The 22,802-nt window shown below is 41.0% G+C and overlaps 1 protein-coding gene across 1 annotated transcript; it reads left to right on the plus strand.

Annotated features, from left to right (window-relative positions):
• Positions 1 to 61: 61 nt before the first annotated feature.
• On the plus strand, positions 62 to 5,057 carry LOC109485793 (presenilins-associated rhomboid-like protein, mitochondrial). The gene is made up of 10 exons (XM_019789477.1): positions 62 to 179; positions 773 to 989; positions 1,579 to 1,719; positions 2,129 to 2,177; positions 2,391 to 2,486; positions 2,925 to 3,074; positions 3,549 to 3,619; positions 3,830 to 3,931; positions 4,266 to 4,363; positions 4,922 to 5,057. The coding sequence occupies exons 1-10, from the start codon at positions 79 to 81 to the stop codon at positions 5,025 to 5,027; spliced, it is 1,131 nt and encodes a 376-aa protein (XP_019645036.1). The 5' UTR covers positions 62 to 78; the 3' UTR covers positions 5,028 to 5,057.
• Positions 5,058 to 22,802: the final 17,745 nt, after the last annotated feature.

The following is a 22,802-nucleotide window of genomic DNA, read 5'->3' on the forward strand; positions in this document are numbered from 1 at the left end:
TTCTTATCAGCTAGATTATGTTTTTGAAACTTTTATATTTAACCCCTTTATGATAGTTGGTTTCTGCCGGTTCCCACTATGCCCCGCGCGGGTTCGGTGACCTCGGCTGTCCGTCTGTGTGTTGGGATGTCCGTCATGTTTAGGAAGGCTGTGCGAGGGTTTCTTGGGCCTAGGAACAGGTAAAAACTGGCGACTTCTCTTTTATACCCTTCTGGGATCATTTGCAAAGGACTGTCCTTATGGTTGGGAGTCCTGGGCGTCGTAGAACTTGTTTTTGCTAGGTCCCGAATAAAGAATAGAGAGTGGGGAGGGGGGTAGTATGATGAAAGTTGTGCAACAAAATTACGTAACGTATATAGAACGTAACATATGTATTTAGCCAATCCCTGGCATATGTTGTTCATTATATATTGAGAGAACACAATATAATTATTATAATAGACAGATCAATTTACATATTTCACTGTTTTAATTTTTGCTGTTTATCAGATTATGGTGCAAAAATAATAATTAATTATGTGTGCAAGGAGATTTAAGTGGCCTCCTCGATATGTGTAATAAAAATTATGAAGTAGAGCTTCATCCATAACTAAAAGCTGTCATAATTTTGCAGGAATCTGTCATCTGTATATGACTAGTATATATACATGTACATGTATGTATGATACCATGGAGGTTTCTCTTTTACCTCCATGATGATACTATGAGTGTCAACAAATTTAGTTTCATCAAAATTAAGAATTTAAGCCTCCATTATTGTTGTATCTTACAGATTAAGTCTTCAGCAACAGTTTGGGTTCAGAAGAGCACCTAAGAAAGAAGATCCACAGACACTGAAGTCACAGCAGACCAAAGAAGTGGAAAGTTTTAGTGAGAAACATGCAGACCAGAGTCTACAGAAGAGTGGACTGTCTCCTGAGCTCAACTATCAGACATTAACGTCTGTCTCTTACAGGAGACTGTTCAAACCATTCTGCTTTGCTGTAGGGGTCAGTATGCATGTTGTCATTAAACTTAATGGCTTAAAGAGTTGTTAAGTGTTATAAAGCTCAGCTCATAGTCATACAGCTGTCTTGGTTATAAAATAATGATTATATTTACAGACCTTCTCAATTTTTTTTTGGCTAAAAACGAATAGCTAGTTCCAGTTAGAGTCGTTTTCTCAGATATAGGATGTAAAACCAGAGGTCCCATGTTTGAGGAAAACCACATGTACACCTTGAGCATGTAAAGAACCCACCACACTTAAGCCTATTGAAAGGAGTAGGCGATCAAACCTTAGAGGCTGGTGCCATGGATCTTGTATCAACTATACAAAACTGGTGTGTTATGCCTACAAAGCAGTTTACCCTATATATGAAATAAAACAGTTAACCACTGTTGTTTTTACTGTTCCCATTGCTAGTTCAGCGGTGTGAGTTTTGTTGGAGCGTCCATCTGGCAGTACAAGAACCTAGCTCCAGTTACAGATATTTTTTTAGATGATATATATTTACTGTACAAAACTGCCATGTTGTGGCTAAAAGTATGCAAAACCAAAGAGTTGACCACTGCTCTCTATGTTGTCCCCATTGCCAGTTCAGCGGTGTGAGTTTTGTGGGTGCATCCATCTGGCAGTATGAGAACCTTCGGCTGCTGACCCGCAGGCTGATCGGACTGGACGGGGACTTCTTCAGGGACAGAATACATCCACCTAAGGCTGGGCAATGGAGACGGGAGGTACGGAGATACATTTTACATAATAAACATTGTCTGGATTTGCTAGGTTTACCCTCCTAGAGGGTTTATGTTTACCTTTCTAGAACTTACATGTAGAAGGTAAGCATAAACAGAGGGTAAACATATTGTTTTTGCTCTGTTACTTCTTCTTCATCTTGTCCTGTTTCAAACAAAGAAGGTGAATGACCTGGACCAAATGGCTGTCACCATGGTAACTGGTGCTGTAGGAGACACTCTTTGGTGTTGGGTTACATTATAATGTAACAATTTGGCACAACAGTTGGAGGGGCTGGTCACCATGTACATGTATGATTGTATTTTAGTCAGAATAAAATGTGAGAGCAGTACTAGTACTAGTAGTAGTAGTAGTAGAGTGCATTTGATCTGTTTTCATCTCTTATTTTTACAGATTAATAAGTTTTGGCAAAATCTAACAGAAGGACAGAAGGTTGTTTCAGGTAAGGTTTATAGTACATGTAGTTCATGTAGAATATGAGTATACAGTAGTTTGTATAATTTGTATGTTTATCTCTTGCCTGCTGTTTGCTTAAGTGTGGAATTTGGTGATGTGTTTATCATATACACTTTCAAGTATACATGTATGTAAACCTATTGCTTGACAAGGCTGACATTGCTAAGTGTTTTAATAACTTTTTTCTGTCTTGTTGCAGTAATTATAGGTCTGAATGGTTTAGTGTACCTCCTATGGAGAATACCTGGAACTCAGGCCACCATGCTCAAGTATTTCACATCTAACATCGCTTCAAGTAAGTCTAGTACTGTTGAAAACACGGTTATGTTGCAACTTTGGCATCTGAACTGTAATATACTGCTTTATCTATAATCATAATGTTCAGTCCCCTCTCCGATACCATGTAATCAAGAGAGTACAAGAAATATGTTAACTTGAAGGACCCTGATTTGATTGATTGATTTGATTTATTGAAATTGCAACAGTGCAATATACGTGGAACAGAGGCAGCTGTTGCCAGTGTTGTGCCCCCTACATAGAAACAAATACAGAACTGGACAATACTCATTTTCACTTGAGTTAAGTGGGGAAAGTCATATAAAGTGCCTTTCCCAAGGGCACAAGATCGGTGGCATGTCAGGACTCGAGCCCGGGACCTCTTGGTTCCAAGTCGAGCACTCTGCCATTGCGCCACATGACCGGCCATTGATTGATTGACTGGTTCCCCCCACAGCTGCTATCTGCCTGCCCATGGTCCTGTCCACCTTTAGTCACTACTCCTTCCTGCACTACGCTGTCAACATGTACGTCCTGTGGTCATTCTCAACCAGCGCGGTCGCCATACTGGGCAAGGAGCAGTTCACAGCCTTCTACCTCACGGCAGGTTGGTATGCAGCTGCTCACATATACTGGTGTTACCTCTTTGAGATACTGGTGCAATGGCCAAGTGTTTGGTAGGTCTAGAGATCAATAACCAACCGAGCCATACCAAAGACTTTAAAAATGGAACATACTGCTTTCTCTGCTTAGCACTCAGTATTTGGGAAAGAGTATGGGAGTCAAACACACACCACTACCAGTGGGCTAGCCCCCTGCTGTAGTGACCTATGTGTATGGGAGTTGGGAGTAAGTTAAACACACACCACTACCAGTGGACTAGCCCCTTGCTGTAGTGATTGCACAACTGTGTGGCCCAAGGGCAACAGAATGGCCATGATGACATCCTTAATTATTTTATCTCTTCTGTCTGCAGTAATTTACATTTATGATTATATAAGTAGGTTTCTATGTGTAAAAAGCTTTATTCATTGGTACACTCAGTCACTCAGCATATCTTTGTTGTTACAACTGATAACAGGAGTGGTGTCCAACCTGGCCAGTTATGCAGCTAAAGTTGGGTTACAGAGGTTTGGACCTTCACTAGGGGCTGTGAGTACGCTTTTCTTAAACACTGGCAAGTTATCTTTGTAAACTCTTTCTGTTGTTGATGTTGAAGCCTGTGAAAAACCCTAGTTGTCATGGATACACAGCTGATATGCATATTTTTCTCTTCCATTTTGTAGTCAGGTGCCATCATGGGTGTCCTGGGTCTAGTGTGTACCCAGGTTCAGCTGACATGTGTTCTGTGTTTCCCTATAGTCAGGTGCCATCATGGGTGTCCTGGGTCTAGTGTGTACCCAGGTTCCAGAGGCACAGCTCGCGATTGTCTTCTTCCCATTTGTCACGTTTACAGCTGGGTCGGTGAGTATGCTGGTTTCTTGTGCCTGTATGCTTATGTTAGATCAGTACCTTTGACTGTATACAAATATCTGTGTTCATGTTTAAGGGTATCAAGAATAGTTTTACATGTATAAGAGTTGTTTTGAAGATTTTTTTATTTACTTTAGCCGCTCAAATTGACCTTAGACTTGAAAAGTTTAAGTTTGAACCCATATGGGAAACAATCACGTGGTAGCTTGTTCCATAGCGATGTTGTTCTAGGAAAGAAGCTTTCAGTGTGGCACTTCCTCCTTAAAGGTGTGGAGGAAGAAAGACATTGTATGACAGTTTAAAATGTCTTGAATCTTGTCCCCAGGCGATTAAGGTGATCATGGGCCTGGATGCAGCAGGAGTTCTGCTGGGCTGGAAGTTCTTTGACCACGCCGCACATCTGGGCGGAGCCTTGTGTGGCATGTAGGTGTTTTTCCTGTTGTTACTCATTTTCATTTGACTCATGATGACTTACACTTACATGAACTAAGTTATACTTAACAGTATAGGAGTATATAAGAACATGTAAGGGTTGCATGAAGTTTTTTTTAGTAAAGGATGGTACCTCAAGGCTGTAAAGCTGTATCATTCTGTTCTGAAGTACAAAAATGAATGCAAGAGAGCTGCAGTTGCTAAACTCTGTTGCTACACTAAGCAATATACAGGTGTAGGTTTAAGTCAGACAAGGTAAACTGGCATGCATGTACAATACTGGATCAAGCATCTAGCAGCCTCAGCCTTTGGAATACAGTTGTACCTGCTAGCAAATATAAAACCTACATGTTACTGTATCATTAAATCTCCTTTGTCCCCCCTCACAGTTGGTACATGCTGTATGGACACAAACAGATCTGGCAGAACAGAGAACCCGTCATGTCAGTTGTCTTTGGTTGTATAACATGCAGGCCTACCACACAGTTAAACCTGCCCAGTATTAAACCTACATTGTATTATCATGCCTTTTTTGTTCCCTGTTCCCAGTTGGTACATGCTGTATGGACACAAACAGATCTGGCAGAACAGAGAACCCATCATGAGGGCGTGGCACAAACTACGGGACCCCGCCCAGCCTCCACCTAAATCATGAACATCCAATGTCTGACATAATGTGGAGATTTTACTAACCTCTAACAGGCTTTGGGAGGCGGCTGGAATGAGTAGAAATTGGCCAAATAGACATGTAGCATGCCAGGGGAGTTGGTCTGCACTAAGAGCATAGTTTGCCACTCCACATAGTGTTGCATATCATCATTCTGTCTACTTGGCCAGTTTCTACTTCTACCAGGCTTCAGGAAGTGGCTGAAAAGAGTAGAAATTGGCTAAGTAAACAGATGATATGCCAGGGGAGTTGGTCTGCACCAAGAGCATAATTTGCTGCTCCCTTAGCAAACTGTACTGTACTCTTAGTGCAGACCAACTCCCCTGGCATATCATCTATTGTCTATGTCTATTTGGCCAGTTTCTACTCTTTCCAGCCACTTCCTGAAGCCTGTTAGAGGCTAAGATTTTACCTCTCATGTTAGTGTACACATACAGGAGCTGTGTGGAACCATGTTGGTTGTCCCTGATTGTAGGCATGTCGGCAGAACGTACTGCACCTGGGCAAAACCAGTTATGTATAGCACTTCAGCAGAACGTGTCACCATAAAGTGGTTGTTATAGCTAGCCAGGTGGTCGGCTTGAAGAGGGGAGGATTGAGTGTAGCCTGGTATCAAGCCTTGTACAGCTTTTGTAGGGGAATGATCATTGGCACATAATTGGGAAGCAAATTTGCCCAGTGTATTAGCCATGTTTGGTTGTTGTCTATATGTAAGCCTTGTCCTGCAGAGCCCATACACACGTATATATAGGTTGCACATACAGTACCATCGTATATAGCACCCTGTATGTGCACGACTTGGGGGCATCACAACACAGTGAAATGCAACAAATGTGGAAGTAACTACGTCACCACAGGGCAAAAAAAAGTCAAGGGTCTGTGACCTGATTAAGACATCAAATTATTTGAAAATATTGAATGTGCAGAAATGGCAGCAGGACAAGGGTTAAGGTAATGTGCATGGAAAGGTATAATGTTTGGTAAGGGGATGTCACAACCAAATAAATCTCAACATGTGTAACAAGTGTCTACGAATTTGTAATGGCAAGTGAAACCTTTCTCAGAGACAAGTGGTTTTTGATTATTAGATTCATAATGATAACATTATTGCAGCAGTGCTACATTTTTTCCTTAATTCATTTAATGAATCAAACATGTAAAGCTATAACTTAGGTATCTCATTGACAAAGATTTAATTTATGTTGTTTCATGTTATTTCTGTACCTAAAGTAGAGAAAGTGTTGTTTTTATCAAATGAAATTATACCAGTCATCAAATAGTGAACTGTTATTTTGCTTTGTTTACTCTCAATTACAAATTAAACTGGAAAAATGTGTTTCTGCTACGTTAAAGTAGTACTTACTTAAAAATACAGTCTCAAAAGTACCAAGAACAGAGGAAAACATATTCACAGTCAATGTACATTTTCATAATTATGTTATAACAGCAATCGTTTCAGTTTCAGTTTATTTAAGAATCGACTGGCATGTCACACAATCATATGGTACATGAAATATGTCGAATTTTCACAAACACTGCACGTATCAAGGACTATCCAATAAGTTAAAATGACAGAGATATAATATTAAAATCTGGTCATTGATCATCAATTTACAGAATACATATACATGTAATACAATCGTAATAATTAAAAGAGCCATATTTACAGACTTTTTATATAAAATCAATATACCACTATGTAGAATGCTGAGATAAAATCTTCAAAGCCCGTGGTATAAACGACAGTTCATGACGTTTCGTTCTACTGAATGCGGAGCGTGACTGTTTCCTTCGTCTTAAGTTATATGTGCTTTGAGGCGCTACACATATAAAGTCATGCAGGGGGTTGTCAGTGTCATTCAAGACATGTTGGATAGTTCTCAATGTGGCAAGGTCTCGTCTCATAGACAGAGAAGGCAGGGATGCAGCAGGGATTCCTATAATTCTACAGCAACGCTTCTGGACATTTTCAAGCATGTCTGACAGATACTTAGGCAGTCCTTCCCATACTGGACTCGCATATTCTAACAAAGGGATGAATACCAGATCGATAGATACGAATGAGAATATCAGTTGCTAGACCAGCCTTCTTTGCTATGGTTAGATAGTACATTCTCGGACGAGCTTTTGACAACATATAATGGATGTGTGCGTCCCAGGTCAGATCAGACGTAATAAAGACACCCAGTAGTTTGAAACATGTGACCCGCTGAATCTCTTGACCGGCTATTGTTGGATGAGGTGGATTGGGAACATTTTCCTTTTTCCTAGCACTAATTACCATATCTTTGGTTTTCTTCGCATTCACTGTAAGCGAGAAACCTTCACCCCATTCAACAACAGAATTCAGAGCCCTTTGGGATTGCCCAGGTAGAGACCCCATCAGTATTTCTGAGTTGGTCAGGTCATCAGCGTATTTGACAGGGGTTACAGACTGTGACATACATACATCCAATGAGTTGATACATATTACAAACAACAAGGGGGATAGCAGTCCCCCCTGGGGAACACCTGACAGTACAGAATGAGGTTTAGAGAGACAACTACCCCCATTTTACTCTCTGTGTTCTACCTTCTAGGTAGCTACTGATTATTTGCCATAATGGCTGTCTGATACCCATGTCCACCAAGGTTGACAGGAGCCGTCTATGATTGATGGTATCAAAGGCACGACTAAAGTGACATCGTCACCGTCAAGTATGATTCTAAATTGCCTGATATCCAGTCTGATCGTGGTCGGGGCCGAAAGAGCTCTGTCCCGCCCTCCTCACTTAGGTTTCCCGGTGTGTATTTCACGAGAGATTGATTAGCCCTCCACTATCGTGTTGGGGGAAACCAAATCCCCAAGCATACTGTCTCTGATTAGCGTAACACTCCTTCCGGGATGGCCTGTTGCACTGGGCGGGGGAAGCTATTAGAGCCCTCGAAGGCACAACCTGCCTGAACACCCCAATACCCCCAATCACGTAAGACTGGATACCAGGTATGATTCTAAAACAAATTAAATTCACCTACTATTTTCTGACATTGAGTGTATGTTGCAATTGAATATTTTGTGTATTTACCACCATAGTTAAAAGTGGCTACTGTTATAAGTCAACCATCTTCAGATGTTTCAGGACATTGAGTTTATATGCCTCCATAGCTTTTATTACTAGTAGTATGCACAAGCCTCGCTACAGCTTGGTCAGTCTAAAAAGGAAAAAAAAAAGACCAGAGAACTTTATTGTGTTGGATCAAAAGTTTTAACACACAACACCATCTCTGTCCCCCTTGTCCCGGCAGCTCGATGCTCCCGCCGCACTAATCACGCTTTAAAGCTGCAGACCATCGCGAGTAAGAACAACTATTACAGGCTCTCGTTCTTCCCTCGCACCATCAAGGAGTGGAATGAACTTGAGCCCAGTGTGGCGGAGGCGAAGTCCATCTCCCAGTTCAAAGCTGAGCTGGGGCGGGCTTCGCTGCATTGAGCTGTCTCCCTGTCCTTGTACATATGTAAATATGTGTAATACTAGCATCATTGATTTCACTTGTCCTGTCCTGGCACTTGTCTACGCCCACCCCTACCCTACCCTTTGTTTGCACACAGTCACTAATCTGCACAGCTGCTAATAATCCTCTTCTTAGAGGGATGAGCAGTATCGAAGATGATGATGAACACCAATAGCTTGTATGTTATTTTGTACTTTGTTGCTTAGCAAATGTTACCTTTCTAGTTTGTTGTTGTCTTGCCGCCCTGAAGTTACATGTACATTGGATGATTCTAACCCGGAGGACGTTGGCACAAGTACAGGTGTTTATGGCAGCAATGATCATCGTCCCACAGAGGATGACCAGCAGAACCCGACCAGTACATTACACATGTAACCGGAGGTCTGGCGGTACTCGGCTCTCCAGGATTCCATCTCTGAACGTAAAACAAGGGACCTTTAAAAAGTGCACGCTTATTGAAATGCGCGAAGAAAGAATATACGTTGTACGTTGATATTAAGCCTCATCATCATGCCTCCGGATTATACTAATCCGGTGAGGTACACTTGATAAAGTTACTCCAGTATGTCCTATCTCTCATAGCGGACACTAATGCAGGCCCTGCGAGACAAGTGTCTCTCTCTAGCATAGACAAAAGTGTACTATAAGGACGTCCCACTCTACGTCTCCCAGTAGGAAGCCACGGTACTAATCTACCAGCTGGTTCGTTTATACTACGAACAACATGCCCTGCCGGGGCAAGTCTACGTCGTCGGACTACAGATGAAATGGGCGGGAGAGAGCCATAGAGTTGTTTGTTTGTTAGATGTTGTCTCCATGAAACATTATACACTGTTCTTAACATTATTAAGCCTGGTTTGGCGAATAATCTACTCTTCAATTCATGTCTGAACATTTTCGTCTTTTTCGTTTGATTTTGGCATTCTACGACATTGATATCGTTTTCCAATCTTTTTTTTTTTGCAACATACGGTATATATTTGCTTATTTTGCAACTTTTTTGTACGATTTACAGTGTGGTCGAAAACGTCTTTTTTTTTAAACGGCCGAAAATTCATGCGCGCGCGGATGTCATCCACATAATCAAATAAACATGACCAAATCAAATCAAAATGACCTAAGGCCACACTAATTTAATTTCTTGGTTGACGGATTCGCCCGATTCATTTTTGCAAAAAAAAAAATCAGAATCACCTGCAAAATGCTCATATTTTGCCCTGAACAGTTGAAAACAGTCCTTTTCTTCCTAGTTGTTACAGTTATTCCATCTTTCAATGCAGTTGTATCATTAAGAGTTCAAAATTCATTGTTTAAATTTTGAACCAGCCTGATGTGTTGACTTCATGGCTCCTATCGTACCATTTTGGGCCATAATAGGATGCCTAGGCCTGTTATCATTATTTTTTTCACCCGCTCGCTCCATTATTTCTCTAGAAAAGTCCATCAACCAATTAACAAATCAAATTGGTGTGGCCTCAGCAAATAGTAAAAGAAATGTAGCTAGTGACACACCCCATAGGACTGCTCATCCAGTAAAGATCCGTCTGACCACTCCCACATCCTCTCTGGACCTATCGTCATCAACAATATCATTAACAAGAAAAATGAATTTAACGGCTCTCAGTGCAGATCGGCGCACCCAGACAGACAGATTAGCCTAAGAGGCTCGGTGGGCGTCACTCCACCGTACAGGTGGCGAAGTCGTGTAAAGTGCCTTTCCCAAGGGCACAGCGTCGGGCCACGGTGAGTATCGAACCCGGGACCTCTCGGTTCCGAGTCCAACGCTCTTACCGCTCTCTCGCGCCACCGACGCCATTAACAATAACATACACAAGAAAAAAACGATTGCTCATTATCTGCAATTGCACTGCCCAATATGTTTGTTTCACATAACCGGTAAACCGCCTTTAGGCGTAACGCACCAGTTTTGTACATGCACAAGCTGCGTAAGACCGCCTGTACAAGTGCCCACAGAACAGACATCCCAGGGTCAGGGGACAGACTGCACAGGAGGTGGGGCAATGGCTGGGGCCCAGTCTATCACATGTTACCATATACAGTTACTAATAGCTATAAGTATTACAGATGGTGATTTTGACAAATAAATTCTAATCAATAAGCAGCATGTGAATGAAAGTAAGACCGGACTGTAAGGGACGTCCCTAACCGAAGCTAGGTATGTACTCATTTCCACCTGAGTGAAGTGAGGAAAGTCGTGTAAAGTTTCCCCTTAAGCTTTCCCAAGGGCACAAGATCGGTGACATGGGCAGGATTCGAACCCGCGACCTCTTGGTTGTGAGCCGAACGCGCCACCGACTGCGCCACACGACCCCACGCCTTCCATGCAGCGCTCAGTATTTTTTTGGCATTCTTGGACACATTATTAATTTAAACACCCTTTCTGACAATGCTAAACAACTGACAGTTCTACGCGGTAGTTTTGCTTTGTTTGTATGACATTAGCTGTAAAATTATGTCAGGCGCACAAAACTATATAACAGAAACAACACGCTTTTAGTTGTATGTGTCCTGCTATGCTTTCTTTTTCTTCTGGGATGGGAATATGAACTCACGCCAGGTCTCTATGTATTATCGAACGCCTTCTGGTAAAATACTTTTTTTTTCATTGTAAAAGTGGCTGCGAGAATATAAGTTGTACCTAACTTGAGTTCGCAGCCACTTAGTCCGTGTCATTTCATTTGTATTTAACACAGTGTTTCTGAATAAAAAAAAAACAACAAACCTATCGTCAGGCCGATCCAGTGATCTAATTTGTATCCTTCCATGCTGACCACGTTTCTCAGGGCGAGGTCCAACTCTCTTGTTTTAGGCATGACCAGAGTGGCTCCCTCCTCCAGACAGGCCTTCTCCGCGTCATTATGGGTCTTTTCTTCATAAGATCGTCTGATGCAGGTTCCCACAAGAAGTCTGTAGCCCACTGGACAAGTGAGATCCTGACCGTACCTGCCATCTTGAATAACGCAACGCTATGGTCAAATGATGACATTTTACATTGATAAAGGTTAGGCATCCAGGTAATAAGATATGCCCCCCCCCAAAAAAAAACAGTTACTCAGGGCAACTGGATGTGATTTTGGAAACGGTCAGACGTTTTGTCGTCTTAAAACCACCCAGAAAATAAAGGACTCATCTTGGGGCTTGTTTCTGCAGTTTTGATTAAAAGCCCAAAGTATGAAATACTGACTCAAATATGCTAATGTGAAGCAGTATGTGTCAATATCACAAAGATTGCCTTATTCAAAATATTTCCGTTTTTTTCTGCCCTGAAATCGCATTGGATGCATTTAAGGTGAAAAGTTGGGTAAATTAATGAATGAAAGACCTTTATTGTACGTTTGTGCTCTGACAAGCTAAGTACAGGTCATGAATAGACAAGGAAAAGGATACAGCAATGACACTTAAACTATACATACTAATGTGATCTACTATTTACATCTTCGACTTCTTCTCGCTTCTTGACGCAGTTATAGATGTACGGGCATATAGAACTAATGATACATGGTTTGTCAAGTTTCATAAGAAATATGAATTTTTCTGATTCATTTAAATGTCCAAAGCTGGGAAACTTATCCATTATATAAGAATATAGGAAATCTCTCTCATTACTATATAACGTACAATCGACTACGAAATGATTGATAAAAAAAGTTTTATTACCTTTGGTGCCGAACACGGACATTTTCCTGTTTCCCCCACAGACCGACCTGCTGTCCCCGCTGCACTGCATGTAACACAGACTCTCCGGACGCCGCTCGTGCAACTCGCCTAAGTCACGCTCAGCCCCACAGTAACATTGGTTAGCATGTTGGGTGGCTGTCAAAAGAAGAAAAGGTTTTTTTTTAAGCTGGTCTTCCTCAAAAAAAAAAGAACTAGAATTTGGAGATCTCATACCTCCATGAAATATGTATGTAGTATGTATATGAGTATATGAATGTGACACACACACACATACCGACACACAGAAACACACACACACACACACACACACACACACACACACACACACAAACACACACACACACACACCACACACCCGGCACACACCAGCACACACACACACACACTGAGTCAAACACACACACGCATAAATACACACACACACAAACACATACTAACACGCACACACACGCACACACACACACACACACACACACACACACACACACACACACCGTGACACACACCGTGACACACACACACACACACACACGTGACACACACACACACACACACACACACACACACACACACGACCACACACACACCCGGCACACACCAGCACACACACACACACACACACACACACACACACACACACACACACACACACACCGAGAGAGGGAGGGAGATACAGAGAGAGAGAGAGAGAGAGAGAGAGAAACAATACCAATTTCAATGGCGTTAATAAACAACCAATAGCACTCACCGGCGTATGGGTAACCTGCAACTTTGCAGTGTGCCACACACATCGGGTTGGTTAACGCCTGGGACTCCATGAAGGCGTGCGGGAACTTCCGGGCCATGGTCTCACTGAAACAGCCGTAGTACATCAGGTCCGATGGGGCATCCAAAGCTGGGCAAACACCAGGAAAAGACCAATATTATGTGTAACTAGTGAAGTAACATGTGCAAAGCAAATGCATAATGTTTACCTTCGGACATGGTCTGCTCTGTTAATTCTTACTCAAACACATTCACATACATGTACTACTAGTATATGGTGACAGGAGCAGAGCAGACCATGAAATTGCAACATTATGTAACCCAACACCAGTCACCATGGTGACAGACGTAAACAAATCATGTCATTGACCAGGTCAGAGGTCACTGTTTGGAGAAGAAGAAGAAGAGGAAGAATAAGCTGAGCAAAAACAATATGTTTTCCCTCGGTAAACATAATAATAAGTAAATTCTGTTTGTTGTACTGTATTTCCACGTCTTTTTATTAGAGTTGGAGTATTGAAAAGAAGCATGCACAGGTTGTTCTGGCCACGTCCCACACAGAACCAGAAAGGCAAATCCGTGAATAGTTTAATCAGGTTGGTAAGGCACTGAGTAAAGAGACTCTTTTTTTACACTACCATGTCTTTTATTCAGCCGACGTTTCTTTGAAATTGTAGATACATTTCCCTGTAATCACACATATGTTCAGATATGTAAATATTGTTTGGGAATGCATCTGTAGCAGCGACACCTGTGCTGCAATGCAATGTGAACCAGTCAGAATTGCCCTGAGGAAGGTGACAAGACAGTCACCGAAACGTCAGTTGAATAAAAGACTTGGTTGTGTAAAAAGAGTTTCTTTACTCAGAAAGACAAATTGTATAGAAGGAAACGTTTCACCTATGTACAACTTTAAAACGATGCAACTCACTCAGACTTACATTTGAGATACCAATTGCGTCTAGCTCTGCTTGACTGTTTCTAACAGTCAATTAGATATAGAAGTCCAAATACTACGTAAGTTAATGGGCCTAAATTCTCCTCCTAGCTCTGATTGTTTTTCCGCCAATGAGATATAGGAGGTTATCACGTAATGTTATCTTATCTTTCAAATAGCTTTTTTAGCATTTAATTTAACATTTTAATGTCTTGGGGTGGTGGGACTACGGCGCACAGATATGTCAACTTTGTATATTTAAATGTTAATTGTACTTTTTTGTTGTGTGGCGCTGTTAATATAAGTTGTAAACTTGAGTGCAGCGCCACACTGTCCTTGTTATGTTTCAATGTTTTGATGAATAAAAAAAACGTTTCACAGTGATCATGAACTTACCCACGCCACAGTATTTCCATCTGCCCCCAGGCTGGTAGACCGCAGTTAAAGAACACCAGGGAGCGTCATGGTCGGCGTTGGTACAGGAATAGTAGGTTTGTCCTTCGTACGTAAATGGAAAATGGCAGTCTGAAAAATAAGACAATGACAATGAACTTTATTGCATGTTCACGCCCTACACGGGCCAAATGCACTTAAGTTAAATAACTTAGTAACAAGAATAGAAATTCGTGTGCTATTTCTCTATCTACAGGATCTAACTACAGGATCTCTTCTCTCTTTTTGAAACATGTATGAACAAATTTACATAGTATTTCATTTATTTTAAGCAATTGAGGCAAAAGGCATGAGGAGAGCGAGTGAGTGTGTAACAAAATTAACATAATAATAATCAAATAATTAAACGTACGTAGAGACAATTAATACATGTAATATGAACAAAAAGTGCAGATGGATTACCTTCCTTTTTCGTTGGTAGTGCAGTTGTGATTTTTGGCATTGTCGTTGTCACCTTTGGCAGTGTCGTTGTCACTTCTGGGATTGTCGTTGTCACTTCTGGGATTGTCGTTGTCACCTCTGGCAGTGTCGTTGTCACCTTTGGCAGTGTCGTTGTCACCTTTGGCAGTGTCGTTGTGGCTTCTGGCAGTTTCGTAATTGAAGTCGTCACCCCTGGTAGTTTAGACGCCTCTCCGTGTAGCCCAGTAGTGGCCACAAATGCCCATGTAATTGCAGCTGAAGACAAGTCGACGTTCTCGAACTCAGGAAAAGTTGTCGCATTGGCAACTGTTGCATCGTACTGGTCCTGGAATACAGACTGATTCAAAGAAAATCGCACTTTAATGGACTTCAACGAGATGGTTGTGTTTACGAGTGAGTGTGTGTGTGTGTGTGTGTGTGTGTGCGTACGTGCGTGTGTGTGTGTGTGCTGTGTGTGTGTGTGTGTTGTGTGTGTGTGTGTGTGTGTGTGTGCGTGCGTGCGTGCGTGCGTGCGTGTGTGTGTGTGTGTGTGCGTGCGTGCGTGTGTGTGAACGGTGCGTGCGTGTGTGTGTGTGTGTGTGTGTGTGTGTGAGTGTGTGCCTGTCTGTCTGTCTGTCTATAAACGCGATAGCACCTCCAAAATAATATCAGCATAGTGTCCTTGATCGTACCATAATACTGCCTATTAAGTAAATAATTTACCTTAAAGAAATAACCACAACTGTCTGCTTAGAAATTAATTTAAGGTATATAGGGCACTGACCGGGTTAATTTCTCCTGTCGTGTTGTAGGTACCGGTGAGGTGTGTGATGAAGCCAGCCCCTGCGCCACACAAGACTGAAACTGCAACAGCAACAGCGAGAACACGGAGTAGATAGGAGCGGCACTGACATAACATCACCACGCATCTTGTAATGGTCCTTTGGTCGTCACCATCTATATGGAAAAATTCAAAAATATTTGGTCTTCATTATATATATTTACTAATAAAATTTAATATCTCTCCCTCCTCCCTACTCCCCCTCCCTCCTCTATACTACACACACACACACACACACACACACACACATATATATATATATGTGTGTGTGTGTGTGTGTGTGTGTGTGTGTGTGCATTATATGTTTAGAGTTAGATGTTCAAGGATTAGGTGTTGCCATAGTGATAGACAGTCTGGTCCAGGTCATTGACCTTATGTGTCTGGAGAAGAGGAAACTGAGCAAAACAATATGCTTTTCTTCGGTAAACATAACGTAAAACTACACCCACCTTTACCTTGTCGATGTACACCTGGAACATACGTCCGGTTTTGTTTGGTTTGGTTACCAGTCAGTCCTCCAATGTGTGTGTCGTTGCAGTAGATGTGGTCCTCTTCTATTCCCTCGGTATTAACGCCCTTCTTTCTGGCGATGGATTCCAGTTTGCCACCTTCTGTTTCTGTGCAATAAATATAGCAAAGTTATTGTCCAGACGGTGAACATTGAATAATATATAATAACTGGAAAGGTAACATTTGAGAAGCAAATGCATAATGTTTACCTTCGTATATGGTCTGCTCTGTTAGTTCTTACTCAAACACATTCATATATATGGTGACGGGAGTCTAAATCCCTCCTACTGTAAAATTCCAGCATTATGTAACCCAACACCAGTTACCATGATGAGACAGTCTGGTTCAGTCAGGTCAATGTGTGGAGAAGAAGAAGAAGAAGAAACGTAGCAAAAACAATATGCTGTCCATTGGTAAACATAACAAGAACTTAAATCTACACCCACCTTCGTCTTGTTGCTGTACACCTGGAACATACGTCGAGTTTTGTTTGGTTTGGTTACCAGTAGGCCCTCCAATGTGTGTGTCGTTGCAGTAGATGTGGTCCTGCTTTATTCCCTCGGTATTAACGCCCTTGTTTCTGGCGATGGATTCAACTTTGCCACCTTCTGTTTCTGTGCAAATATGTAGCAAAGTTATTGTCCAGACGGTGAACATTGAATAATATATAATAACTGGAAAGGTAACATTTGCGAAGCAAATGCATAATGTTTACCTTCGTATATGGTCTGCTCTGTTAGTTCTTACTCAAACACGTTCATATATATATATATATATGGTGACGGGAGTCTAAATCCCTCCTACTGTAAACTTGCAACATTATGTAACCCAACACCAGTTACCATGGTGAGACAGTCTGGTTCAGTCAGGTCATAGGTCAATGTTTGGAGAAGAAGAAGAAGAAGAAACGTAGCAAAAACAATATACTGTCCATTGGTAAACATAACAAGAACTTAAATCTACACCCACCTTCGTCTTGTTGCTGTACACCTGGAACATACGTCGAGTTTTGTTTGGTTTGGTTACCAGTAGGCCCTCCAATGTGTGTGTCGTTGCAGTAGATGTGGTCCTCTTCTATTCCCTCGTTATTAACGCCCTTGTTTCTGGCGATGGGTTCAACTTTGCCACCTTCTGTTTCTGTGCAATAAATATAGCAAAGTTATTGTCCAGACGGTGAACATTGAATAATATATAATAACTGGAAAGGTAACATTTGCGAAGCAAATGCATAATGTTTACCTTCGTGTATGGTCTGCTCTGTTAATTCTTACTCAAACACATTCATATATATGGTGACGGGAGTCTCAATCCCTCCTACTGTAAAATTGCAACATTATGTAACCCAACACCAGTTACCATGATGAGACAGTCTGGTTCAGTCAGGTCAGAGGTCAATGTTTGGAGAAGAAGAAGAAGAAGAAACGTAGCAAAAACAATATGCTGTCCATTGGTAAACATAACAAGAAGTAACTCTACACCAACCTTCATCTTGTTGCTGTACACCTGGAACATACGTCGAGTTTTGTTTTGTTTGGTTGCCAGTAGGCCCTCCACTGCGTGGGACATATATCGTCGAGTTTTGTGTTGTTTGGTTGCCAGTAGGTCCGCCACGGTGTGGAACATACGTCGAGTTTTGCGTTGTTTGGTTGCCAGGCAGTCCTACACTGCGACGAACATACGTCGAGTTTTGCGTTGTTTGGTTGCCAGTAGGTCCTCCACGGTGTGTGTCGTTGCAGTAGATGTGGTCCTCTTCTATTCCCTCGTTATTAACGCCCTTGTTTCTGGCGATTGCTTCAACTTTGCCACCTTCTGTTTCTGTGCAATAAATATAAATATTTACGTGGCGTCGTGTGGTGTAGTGGTACATCAATGGACTATGAAACAGGGAGACCCGGGTTCGATTCCGGGTCGTACCCGAACAAGTCCGAACATGCGCCGCGACGTTGTACCCTTGGGAAAGGTACTTTACACGATTTTCCTCACTTCACTCAGGTGTAAAATGAGTACCTAGCTTCAGCTAGGGACGTCCCTCGGATAGGACGTTAAATGGAGGTCCCGTGTTAAAGAACCCACCACACTTATCGAAAAGAGTAAGGGACCTTCCCGGTGTGAGTGGTTTAAACATTACAGTCTGGTCTGGTTTGACATCTTTGAAAAGGTGATAGTCACCTGTTATGTCAATCCTTCCACAAATGTGGTAAATCGTCATAAATAAATATAGCAAAGTTATTGTACAGACGGTGAACATTGAATAGTATATAATAACTGGAAAGGTAAAATTTGCGAAGCAAATGAATAATGTTTACCTTCGTATATGGTCTGCTCTGTTATCTTACTCAAACACATTCACATACATGACAGGAGTCTTAATCCCTTCTACTATAAATTGCAACATGTAACCCAACACCAGTTACCATGATGAGACAGTCTGGTTCAGTCAGGTCAGAGGTCAATGTTTGGAGAAGAAGAAGAAACGTAGCAAAAACAATATGCTGTCCATTGGTAAACATAACAAGAAGTAAATCTACGACCCACCTTCGTCTTGTTGCTGTACACCTGGAACATACGTCGAGTTTTGTTTGGTTTGGTTATCAGTCAGTCCACGGCGTGGGGCATACGTCGAGTTTTGTCTTGTTTGGTTGCCAGTAGGCCCTCCACTGCGTGGAACATACGTCGAGTTTTGTCTTGTTTGGTTGCCAGTAGGCCCTCCACTGCGTGGAACATACGTCGAGTTTTGCGTTGTTTGGTTACCAGTAGGCCCTACAATGTGTGTGTCGTTGCAATACTTGTGGTCCTCCTCTATTCCCTCGTTATTAACGCCCTTGTTTCTACCAATTGCTTCAGCTTTGGCACCTTCTGTTTCTGTGCAAAAAAAAAAAAAAAATACAGCAAAGTTATTGTCCAGACAGTAAAGATTGACTACAAAACATTTAGTTGTTTTTATTTTATTTTATTTTATTTTATTTTATTTTATTTTATTTATTTATTTATTTTATTTTATTTTATTTTATTTTATTTTATTTTATTTTATTTTATTTTATTTTATTTTATTTTATTTTATTTTATTTTATTTTATTCACATGGATTTTTGAGCATTGGATAGGAAGCACTTGTTGTGCAAATCCGCTGCTCATAAAACATAATACAAATGTAAACATAGAGATGACATAATACAAAAGCAAACATAAGTATAACATAAACATAAAATGAAAATGGCTGGCGCACCAATACCTATAACATAACATTAATGAGACTGGTCAAATCTTCCAGAGTGGTGGATATAGTTGGACACAATATTAGTTTTTATTTATTTTAGCTATATCACAGACACGAGAAAAGGACGCTGTCTTTTGGTTACCCTTTTGGTGAATATATATGAGTATTCTATTTTAAAAAAATCACATTGTGCTTTCAAAGACACAGCTGTATTTTTACCCCCCCCCCCTCAAATTAAAACAAAGATAATCTCTAAAATGCACAGCAGTTCATATTTCCATTTCTAAATCAATTTAAATAGATTAACTCAGCGCTAACCCTATACATTTCATTTCTTTTTTTTATTTCAGACTACTCGGTTAGGTCACAATTAATTTTATGGATGACATCCTCTAAAGACCCCCCAAACTAGTGCGCGCGGGCGAATAAAAAAAATTCCGGCCAAAAATAAAAATGCAACTTAACCACAGAAATGCAAAGCTGGTATTGTGAATTTGCAGCAGTATATAGCGACGTATACGACAAGCCGGCACATGCTGGCTTTTTGCGGAATTTTTGAATCTGCACTCTATGTATGTACTGAGTTCTTGAGTCTTGGAGCTTCGGCAGCCCGAGTTGTCTCTGTTTTGTCGCTAACCACCATGGACTACCCAGGCCTACAGTCCGGACAGAGCCTCTGAGGACGTGATCTTTTTTTTATGAGAACAGGTGAAAATCAATGCGCGCGCGGATGCCATCCATAAAATTAAGGCGGTGTGGCCTTACCAGAAAAAGGAGATCCAACGTTTCTGTCGTTGTCGTAGATGTGTTTTTCCTCTAGTCCGTCGCCATGTTCCTTGTTTCTTGCCATGGAGTCAGATTTGTCTCCTTCAGTTTCTGTGCGAAATGCAGAAGGACGTTGAATACAGAATGTGTCTAGGTACATATCGTTAAAAGCATTTTTATTCATAAAAAGAACATTGCATAATACAAGGATTATGAATACAAAAATTTGAATTTTGATTTGAATAAAAAAAATGAGTGGGGTCGTGTGGTGTAGCGGCAGAGTGCGCGACTCGGAACCTAGAGGTCCCGGGTTCGAGTCCTGACATGCCACCGATCTTGTGCCCTTGGGAAAGGCACTTTACACGGCTTTCCTCACTTCGCTCAGGTGAAAATGAGTATTGTCCTGTCATGTATTTGTCTCTTGTGTTGGTGGCGGCACCACGTCTGGGGATTACATGTTGGAATAAAAAAAATAATCCAAGGATATTTGTTTTCCATTTTTCAGATTTGTCGCCTTCAGTTCTATGCGGCGTGCAGGAGACTATTTTTTGAAGGACGTTGAATACAGAATGCGAGGCTAAATGCATTTCTATTCATAACGCATTTCTATTCATAAAGCTTTGCAGTCCTCAACATATGTATAAAGTATTAAGGGCAAGGCTTTCAGACATGTACATTCAAACTTTCTTCCATAGTTTGTCTGTTAATACTGGTAAACTGAGATTCTATAGAAAATGTAAAACTGAATACTGTTTTGAACAATACCTAGAACACTGTGACTTCGAGCAGCGCTCCGCTATTAGTAAAATTAGAATCAGTGCCCTGACCCCTTGGAAATCGAAAAAGGGCGATATATGAAACTACCTGTGTCGGAGAGAATTTGTAAATATTGCTCCTCAAATGCAGTGGAAGACGAAACTCATTTCATCTCTAACTGTCCATTTTATGATGACATCAGAAAACAATTATTTAGCACCATGTCCAAAATACTCCCTTACTTCCCCACCATTCCCTACCACAAAAAAAAACAATTTTACTACTAAAATCAAAGAACCCACATATTATAGAAGAAGTGGGTAAATTCGTCTTCCACTGCCTAAAAAGTCAAACCCAGTAAAACTAGCTCCATGCATGTTGTAGAATATAGTATAATGTTAGACGTAGATATAGTCTCACATACCACTGTATTTTCTTTCTTATGTTGTTTGTAACTGCAATTAGCCCTCGGGTAAGTATTTGCAATAAAATTTCTATTATTTTCATAGTAGAACATTGCATAATCCAAGAATATTTGTTTCTGTGCAAAACGCAGAAGGACGTTGAATGCAGAATGTGTAGCTATATATCGTTAAATGCATTTTTATTCACAAAAGAACATTGCATAACCCAAGGATATTTGTTACTTAAGAATACTTTTTCGAAGGACACTGCACATGCATACAGAATGTGTACATATTCAAATACATGTTTATTCATAAAAGAACATTGGTTCATCCAAGGACAGAACTGTTTTATCATTGGGCGTTTATTTTATTTTATTTTTTATTATATTTTATACCGGTGCAATAGCTCAATTGGTAGAGTGCTCGCTTTGTAACCGGGAGGTCGTGAGTTCAAACCCCGGCCCGACCAAAGACTTTAAAAATGGTACACACTTCTTTCTCTGCTTAGCACTCAGCATCTATGAGAAAGGGTGTGGGAAGGTCAAACACACAGCACTACCAGCGGACCAGCCCCCTGCTGTAGTGCATTGCACAATTGTGTGTCGCCCAAGGGCTACAGAAATGGATATGGGCACCACCCTACGCTCTGCATAAGAGCATGGGAGACCTTTCCTTTTTTTCTTTTCTTTTTTTATATCCCAGAAACAAAGAAAAATCAGAAACAAAGATAAATGTTCGCTAGGATGCACTGCAGTTCACATTGGAAGTTTTTACAAGTATTTTGATAAAACGTGTTGACATAAAGTTTAGCCTGCGTACAACAGTCACCTTATTTTATAATGGCGGATAAATGGTTCTGAAAATACCATTGCCCCTTCATGTTTAGGTAGCACTGGCGCTAAGTTACTTCTCCCTCCAAACAAATCAGAAAATACATATTAACTACCTTCAGCTTGTTTACATGTTACAAGGTTTATCCGCAATTGTTTTTCTGTCACAGCATTTTGACATAGCATATTTTTTTTCCAAAAGAGAGCTTGGTCTACAGCTTTTTCAGCACTATATGTGCAGGACGGTGCTTCTACTTGTTTAAAAAATGATACAATACTGGTCATACAGTAAAAGTATGTTTCTTTCATACAGTTGATTCCTGGCACAATATTTTTCAATAATTTCATGTCTTAATTAGATCATAGACCCCCAATTTTTTTGCCCTGCAGTGGCATATATAGTTACTTCCGCATTTCGTTTTGTTTCGCTGCGGTGTGATGCGTTGCACGAGAAATACCCCCAAATCGTACCTATGCAGGGTGTTATATAGATGGTACTGTATGTGCCGCGCGACATATGTTGCGCACAGCAGGACAAGGGTTAAGACTCTATTATTGTGGTATGCTGCATAAATATACAGTCCCAAGGACAGAGATACAAGCCTGAGAGGTATCCTTGAAAGTCCTTTATTCTGCATACATGAATAATCATATTCACAGTCAGCGTACATTTTCATAATGGGGATAATGTTT

This window comes from Branchiostoma belcheri, unplaced genomic scaffold, assembly GCF_001625305.1.
Source record: "Branchiostoma belcheri isolate BF01 breed outbred unplaced genomic scaffold, Haploidv18h27 scaffold78, whole genome shotgun sequence".
Taxonomy (NCBI): Eukaryota; Metazoa; Chordata; class Leptocardii; order Amphioxiformes; family Branchiostomatidae; genus Branchiostoma; species Branchiostoma belcheri.